The 8,854-nt window shown below is 45.7% G+C and overlaps 1 protein-coding gene across 1 annotated transcript; it reads right to left on the bottom strand.

The window, feature by feature from the left end:
* Positions 1-1,322: 1,322 nt before the first annotated feature.
* On the bottom strand, positions 1,323-4,540 carry LOC141096941 (endogenous retrovirus group PABLB member 1 Env polyprotein-like). The gene is made up of 2 exons (XM_073583861.1): positions 3,844-4,540; positions 1,323-3,235 (listed from the first exon to the last, which is right to left on the bottom strand). The coding sequence occupies exon 2, from the start codon at positions 2,891-2,893 to the stop codon at positions 1,781-1,783; it is 1,113 nt and encodes a 370-aa protein (XP_073439962.1). The 5' UTR covers positions 2,894-3,235; positions 3,844-4,540; the 3' UTR covers positions 1,323-1,780.
* Positions 4,541-8,854: the final 4,314 nt, after the last annotated feature.

The following is an 8,854-nucleotide window of genomic DNA, read 5'->3' as shown; positions in this document are numbered from 1 at the left end:
AGAGACTCAATCCTCGACAGGCTAGATGGTCCCTGTTTTTTGCTCGCTTTGATTTCGAGCTGCACTTCCGCCCTGGAGACAAGAACGCTAAAGCCGATGCTCTATCCAGAGTCTTTCAACCAACTGAATCTGGGGAGGAGCCTTCCCATGTTATCGAGCCTACGAGGATAATCACAGTGGCTCCGTTGTCTCTGCTTTCTCCACCTCCGGGCAAGACTCTCGTACCAGAGGACGTCAAGAGGAGAGTTCTTCTGTGGGGGCATTCCTCCAAACTGGCTGGTCATGCCGGAATTGGGAAGACCCTGGCTCTCATAACGCGGTATTATTGGTGGCCCACTCTTCGTCAAGATGTGGCAGACTTCGTCGCCTCCTGTTCCTCCTGTGCTAGGAATAAGACACCCCTTCGTCCTCCATTTGGCCTGCTGCTTCCCTTGCCGGTACCGAAGTCACCTTGGGAGAATATCGCCATGGACTTTATCATGGATCTGCCCCGCTCGTCTGGCTGTACGGTGATTCTTGTGGTAGTGGACCGCTTTTCTAAAATGGCGCATTTCATTCCGTTAAGCAGCCTTCCTTCTGCACCCGGATTAGCCAAGATCTTCGTCCATCAGATTTTCAGACTACATGGTCTACCTGAACGAATTGTCTCTGATCGTGGGGTACAGTTTACGGCTAAATTTTGGAGAGCGCTTTGCAAACTTCTGGATATTTCCTTGGATTTTTCATCTGCCTATCATCCACAGACCAATGGGCAAGCGGAACGAACTAACCAGACCCTGACTGCATACCTTCGGCATTTTTCCAACGGCCACCAGGATAATTGGGTTGATCTGCTTCCTTGGGCGGAATTCGCCTACAACAACCATGCCGGCGAACCCTCTACTAAATCGCCCTTTTTTGTGGTATTCGGCAAACATCCTAACATACCTCTTCCTGTCGCTCCAACCTCCGAAGTACCGGCAGCCAACTCCTTGTTCCAGGAATTCTCTGAAATCTGGTCTGAGACCAACTCCGCTCTCAAAAGGGCCAGTGAACGAATGAAGAACCACGCAGACAAGAGGAGGCTGGATCCTCCACCGTTTCACATTGGGGATAAGGTCTGGCTTTCATCCTGTCGGGGTCGTAAACGACAATGAATCCTCATTCACCAGTCATTCCAAATCATTGTGCGAGCGCAAAACATCTGGTACCAATTAAGAATGACTCAGACACGCAGCTGATTCAGTCTTAGCTAATGTCCTGCATCCACACCTGTCAGGAGCAGTACAACAACTGGCTTTTATTTACAAATACACAATACTATATTGAGTGTTAGGGGAAGGCGTGCATTAGGCGGGGTTTATGCAGTATACATCTAGTGTCCAGTCTCTCTGATTCGTCAAAACGTCTCCCGATGGTTACTCCTTCTTCACATTCCTGAGTTATCTTTTTTAGGAGAAATGAAACTTAACTTAACTCTTTAGACACTGAATTTAAGTGAAAGTGAACACTGGCAGCCATCTTTAATACAGTTACATTTGCATTAGCAAGCAATTAGGAAAAACTTATTGTTTCACAGTATAAAAATATAAAAGTTATATAAGAAAATATATTTTCACCTTGACAATCCCCCCTAAACACTAAGTTTTTCCCTTAATGAAAGATCCTTCGAGACTGTCCATGTGATGGGAAAAGGGGAGGTGGATTTCTTCATCCAGACACCTCAGAAGCTCTCCCCTAGCGAGAGGCCTCCAGGCAGCTGAACCCTTCACTAACCTCACATGGAGTTCTCCCGCTGTCCCTAAACTAAGTCTCTTAACATCATCTGAGAATGGGGGGTTTTGTCTACTCTCTTGAGGGGAATATACTTAGGGATCTTCCCTAGATCAGTACCATCGTACTCTGGTGGGTCTACTTCTTGATTGAGGAAGGTGCCAGTCGGAGTTGCTTTGGCAATAACCTTTTTATACAAGGGAATAACACAACAAAGAGTTATTGATCCAATTACAAGGAGGGCAATCAGTACTATACAAGCTTGTTGAAGGAATCCCTTGAGTCCACCCAACCAGCCGGAAAAGAAAGATGTGTCTACTCCAGCATTAGTTTTCAATTCTGCTGCTAACCCAGTTATCTTTTTAAGGGCTATCATGGTTTTTCCATTCACTCCAGAGTTCTGAGGGATATAGGTACAACACTCCTCTCCCACCATCCCACAAACTCCTCCTTTCTCAGCTAATATCATATCAAGGGCTAGTCGATTTTGGAGTGTCATCCTAGTGTTAGGGCCCAATTCTTCAACTATACCTTGGAAGGCATCTTGGCTGAAATTGACAAACCTTTGTTCACTGTAATATATGTAATTGATCCATTCAACATTTTTATTAATCTGCACCTGTGGGATTATAGAAGCAAAGCCAGCATAGATCTGGTTCTGGGCTTTAAATTGGTCAGGCACCCCCCTTGGCACTCCAATAGCATCAATATATACTAGTGGATCTTCTTCATAACTCATATGGAGCTGATCGAGGCTTCTCCTTTTCCTGGTAGGTTCATCAGGTATCTTTGGATCCCAGGGTAGAATCTTGAACTGCATAGCTAGTTTAACAAGGGTGCATTGGCCTGTCCAGGCATTTGGCAACCTAGGACGGAGCTTACCATCTCCACATAACCAATAAATGTCATACATATATTGTGTATGTTTGATTAACAAGTCAGTATCTAGAGAACTATTCTCTTTGCAGAAACCTGTCTCGAAGATCCCTACTGGTGTACCTGTGGTGTCGTGGGAATTATAGCAGGTGTAATTGTCAGCTAATACAGTTACTTCTCCTGGGACCTTTAGTTTGGGTTCCTTATGAATTAGTGGGACGTAATCTGGGCAATCAGTGGGCTTCAAACCTTTCAACAAATTCATGACACAGGCAGTGGTGTTTAGGTATGCTCTGAGTATTCAACTGGTCATTCGGAATAACAAAGGTAGCTGGAGTCAAACCACCCAGAGTACAAGCACCTTTTACCCCTACTGGCAACCATTTATATGCATTGTCTCCACATACCCAGAACATGTCACTAGGTAGGTCCCATAGGGCTGAATGTTGTAATACCAGTCTATGAACTAAATCTATGAACGCAGATACATTCTGAAGCATACACCAATTTGGAAGTTGTCCTAAAGGGCTACAATACCCTACATCGGGATTTCTACAGGTGGGAGTTCCTTTCTCATATCCAGATGACTCGTTGCAAGGTATATTACCTGAAATATTAAAACAAGTTTCATTATTGCCCTGGGGAAATAAATTGGAATACTTCCAGGACGTGTTATGCAACCTTCTTTCTAGCAGTATTGGTTTGAAGGCATCAGTAGAGTGGGAAGTTACATTAAAACTAACTTGTAGGCCATACATTGGAATTTGCCCCAGGTAGGTTAACCGAGTTCTATTCCTGGGTACCCAAGCCCCCCCTTTATATGCCAGATATTGAAGGTATGTGTTACTTCCTGAAAGATTACCCTGCCACCAAGGGTATCCTACCCATCCCACAATAGGTATTCCAACAGTTGTGTTCCATAACTTCACATTATTTGTGGCATTATTAGCGAGTGTATCAGAACAACTGGTCCAGGCAAATAATTCCTCGGGTGGCACAGGAATAACAAGGAACGGAATACTAGTGGCCGATATTGGTGAATGTGTGCAGATCCAGCAATCTGCTGGAGACTGAGTGTCTTTTGACCAATCATTTAGTATTTTTTCATGATGTTGTATAAACTTATTATTCAAGGACATTGGAGAATTTAGATTGTCCCACGCAGCTACCATTATTACAGATAATGCAACAAAACCAAACCAAAACATTATGCACTCTTATGCTTTGTTAATTCCTGTGGCTAGTTTGCAATGCGATGCGTGGATCCAGGTTGGTCGTCCTTCCAACTTAACAGCAGTAGGCGTTGTCAGGAGTACTTGGTAAGGTCCTTGATATCGGGGTTCAAGGGTCTTTCTGGAGTGTTTCTTGACATATACGTAATCACCAGGTTGTAGACAGTGAGTTCCTTCCACACTATCTGGATCTGGAATGGAAGAGAAAACTAGAGAATGCATTTGAGTTAAATGCTTTTGCAACTGGATTACATAACTTGTCAAATTATCCACATTGAGTGTTAAGACCTGTGGGTAGTACAACCCTGTGTTCGGTGGTCTTCCAAACAGTATCTCGAAGGGTGACAGTTTAGTTTTCCCCGTGGGTGTGTACCTTACTGAGAATAATGCTAATGGGAGACACTCTGGCCATGGTTTATGGGTTTGCTCCATGGTTTTCTGTATTTTCAATTTTAGTGTCCCGTTCATTCTCTCTACCTTCCCTGAACTCTGTGGGTGGTAGGGTGTATGAAATGCTTGTTCGACACCTATCATTTGCATTACATTTTACATTACCTCAGCAGTAAAGTGTGTACCTCTGTCTGATTCAATTGTTTCAGGGACACCGAATCGTGGTACTAGTTCCATCACCAGTTTCTTTGCAGTAGCTCGAGCTGTAGCCGTTTTCACCGGGTAGGCCTTTGGCCATCCAGAGAAGAGATCTACACATACTAGGATATTTGCATACACTCCTACCTTGGTAGCTGTATGTCGTCAATCTGCTGTCTCTGAAACGGGTAGAGAGGCCTAGGTGTCGCTTTCTTAGGGACTTTTACTGTTTTACCTGGGTTGTGCTGTGCACAGATGAGGCATGATTGTACAAGTTTCGCGGCTGCGCAACTGAAGCCAGGAGCGATCCAGAAGGCATCTACCATGGCACACATGTGACTTTTTGAGGTGTGATTGGGGCCATGTGCTGCTTGCGCCATGATTGGGAACAGGGACTTTGGTGGGCACATTTTATCCTTATTCTCCCATACTCCATTTGAGTTCAGCTCAGCTCCCAGTCTCCCTCGGTGTACCTTCTCTGTTTGGGCAGCCTTTTGCTGGAGGGATTTCAGGACATCTAGACCCAATGTGGCTGGAATACGCTGACTCCCCGCCACCGTCCACTGCTCTCTCTAGGCCGCCTTGTGCTATTTTAGCAGCCTCGTTCGCCCTTCTATTGCCCTCTACCTCCACGGAGTCACCTTTGTGTGTGCTTTTACCTTGACAATGCCAACCTGGACTGGTAACATCAATGCCTCCATCAATTGTTTCACCAGCTCTGCATTTTTAATGGGCTTCGAATCTGTGAAAATATTAGCGACTTTACCTGCAGCGGCTCTACACGCCTCAGTGAGTGCCTTCAACTCTGCCTCCTGCGCCGACATGTGAGGAGAGAGTGGTTCCACTCGGATTACCTCATGTGAGGATACTACTGCATATCCAGTGTAGAATCGTCCATCCTGGTGGTATCTGGGGCCATCTACAAAAAAGAAACTCAAAGTCTGCATTAGGAACAGGTTTTTCATGAATGTGTGCAAACCCAACTGTCTCCTGACTCATCAGTTCTATGCAGACATGTTCATGCGTCATGTCAAAGTATCTTTCCTCACGCGCTAATATGGTCACCAATTCCCCCTTTTCTGAATCCACAGGCAGGAGGGTGGCTGGATTCAGAACGTTACATCTTTTGAGGAGTGACATACTCAGGAATTAGTAGAGCACACTCAAGTCAGAGCTGTCTGGCCATAGACAGATGTTTTGGTTGAACTTGTAGGAGTATGGCATGGATGTCATGTGGGGAATAGATTGTCAAAAGAAACGTCAGTGTCATCTCACATGCCTTTCCTATTACGTCTCCACTTTTTTCCTTGTGCTCCAGCATACATGACAGGTCGTTTTATTGTCCTTGTTTGCTCAATTTCTTTAGCTACCTTAAGGAGGTCTTTCGGATCTACATGTCTCCATTCAGGTCTGGCTGTCTGTACTGCGTCTCGTAAGTCTTTGTTCATACCGTCAATGAATGCATCCACCAGTATTCTAACATCAAGTGGATTTATGCAAATGTACCCCATGTCTGCCCATTTCAGCTGTAACCGTCCAAGGTATATCTCTACTCTCTCTCCTCTTTGCTGTGTCACATTAGTCAGGAGTACAGACTGCTCTGATTGTTCCACTGCAGCCCATTGTCTTAGTGACTCACAGTACGTCTCCCCAGATCGTGCAGATTTATCATCCATGCCCCAAGCCTGATTCTTTGTCACATCTGTGTGTCTTAATTATATGATCTAGTGCGTCACCTGCCTTTAAACTCACCAACCTCTCTAGGTCTGCCCAGGTACACTTATATGTCTGCTGTACTTCCTTTATGTGTCTGTAAAACGGGAATGGTTGGTCTTCAGGGTCAGGCAGCTGCTTCAGCAAAGCTAGCTGGTCAGAGGGGCTCCAGGGATAATACACCTGTATCTTTCTTATTCTAGTCACACTTCTAGGTCCTGATGGGGTTGGCCGTCTGATGTCTACTGTCAGCTTACTCCTCAAGGGCCAATGTCCCCACTACCCACTATCCACACTATTATGTCAGCTTCTTATGATCTTGTCTGGATAGGATTTAGTGCAATTCTCTTAGGTCAGTAGCACAGGTCACACAAGTAGCTATTCAGTCTGGATTTGTCTGAGTCTGACCACAGTGTTTACAAGTCCATCTGTTTTGTCTGGGTCTCTGGTTACACTTTGTCAATCAAACATTCATAATACACCTTCCACACTGCTGCACATTCTCAAGCATCATTTATTCACTTGCTATTTTCTTCCCTTGTCTGTGCCTTTTTGTACATCCAAACATTCACACTCTGGTGTTTTTGCCTTTTTCAATATTTGTCCCACTTGTTTTACTGCTTCCTTCCTTCTCTGTCTCTTGTAATTTGACACAATTTGCTATACAAATCAATCACACAACTAGAAGCAGGTTCAAACACATTAATGACCAAGCAATCACTTACAATTCCCTTCTAAATTAGGCACCATATCTTACTTTTAACTTCCAATCTTCAATTAAGTACTGTTGCTTTAAAATGCACAAATCTTTCAGCGTGTACCTTACGGATAGAATTACAGAGAATTTTGAGCACAACTCACACTCAGCAGAGATAAGAGCGAAGGGAGAAGAAACTACGCAGCGCCATCCTTCACCCCTCCCGTCAGAATGCAGCGTCCTCCTTCACAGAATTCTGTAGTTCTTTAGACTTATCAAAATCAATTTCTACAAAGAAACTCAAAATCACGGGATTTCACTGTAAGGGCAGATAACTGTATAATGAGATTAACCATGCCTTGCCCTTTTTCTGGCCAAATGCATTCAGGAAACTTTACAATGCAATGCCACATATAACACGAACTATATCATTACTCAATTCATTCAGTCTCAGATGTAGATTTGAAATATCTATAACGCATCTGTCCGGGATACGGCAATGCTCGGGTGTCCTGTAATCATATATAGGGCCTGCAGTGTGTAACACTATATCACAGGGCAAATTCCCTCCCTGGGTGGACATAGCATCTCCTGGATGCAAGGGGCCATAATTGGCAAGGTAGGCCTGACACTCTTGGGTTATGGCTGGGCCTCCCTTTTTAGCTATCTGTTGGGCCAAACCACCTCTATGCGACAGGGTAGAGTTAGCTGGGTTCACTATGGCTCCTACCTGGTGGGTAACTATGTCCCCATACCCCACTGAGAAAAGAACCTGGGAGCCCTGAGGTGTGATGTAATAGCGTGAATGACAGGGGAACCAGATTTCAGGGTCATGGGGCAACCTAGAGGATTTGTTGAGAGGGGTAGGTAGTGGGCTCCTTCCGGGCCGGGGGGATTCGAACGGACCTAATAGCAGTGGCGGGGCAGGGGGAATTGTAGCAACCTGATTGTCAGAATCTTCTGATCCCTCATCATCTCCGATAGCTTGGCGCCTCATACGCATTACGGACCGGAAAGCCGTACTGCCGGTCAGGGCATCAAGAGTGAAGGGACCTTGACCAGGTGTATTTACAAATATCACAGTGGGTTGCACCGGGAGACTAGGCCCAGAGGCCGGAACAGAAACAGGAACATTAGAGGTGGGAACAGCATCGGTCGGTGCCGGAGGTTTCTCAGGAAGTGGTGGTCCCTGATAGTACTCGCCGGAAAGTGTTACCAGCGGACATAGTGGCTGGGGAGGAATTCCGGGTGCACCAAGATGGCTGCCGGTGGAGGCGTGGCATGCCCCACTTCCGTCCATGGTCTGGGCGGAACCCCAAGGACGGCCCGCCCCACACACACGGCAGGTTTCCACCCAGGTTGGATTCTGCACGCCACAAACAGGACACACCCACGTTTCTGGAGAGCTCGTCTTGTCGCCATTATAGGGCGGTGGTTGGGACTGCATTTTCATCATCAGTGGCACGGCGGCCATTTTACAATCTATAAGATCACAGTTCAAAGGCATTTTATAACCAAACACAGGTTCCGCATTGTCTGATCCTCCTTCCCCATCAATCTCTTTCCATCCTTCATTCTTCAAGCCTCGCGCAACTCGCAGATGAGCTTGTGCTTGTTCTAACAATCCTTTATCTTTCAACATGCCTCGTTTGTTCTCTATGAGATTATGCCACATAGCCGGCTGTAATCTCCCTGACGAGGGCAATCCTACATGCTTATACAATCTCTCAACATTCTTGACTGCCTTCTTGCCTTCCCGTGACGCTACTATTGCCTTGACCTCCACAGCATCCTCATCTAACTTGTGGGGCACAGACTTCTTCTGCTTTAAGATACGCAGCATGACTCTTACAGAATACTATGGTTCTCTGCAGAAAAACCACTGGTAGCGATATCAACACTGATGTTCCACAGTACGGAGCCTCACGTTCGACGTACTAGGAAAAGAGCCTCGCGCTCAATATTTCCTTTCCCTAACCTTGAACAGCAGTGATTA

This window comes from Dendrobates tinctorius, unplaced genomic scaffold (genome assembly GCF_039654945.1).
Source record: "Dendrobates tinctorius isolate UK_male_01 unplaced genomic scaffold, ASM3965494v1 ptg000082l, whole genome shotgun sequence".
Lineage (NCBI taxonomy): Eukaryota > Metazoa > Chordata > Amphibia > Anura > Dendrobatidae > Dendrobates > Dendrobates tinctorius.
The sequence above is the reverse complement of the archived record's forward strand: the minus strand, read 5'-3'. Positions and strand labels throughout refer to the sequence as shown.

Coding starts and splice junctions, on each gene's coding strand:
- LOC141096941 (XM_073583861.1), bottom strand. CDS start 2,893: ATGAATTTGTTGAAAGGTTTGAAGCCCACTGATTGCCCAGATTACGTC.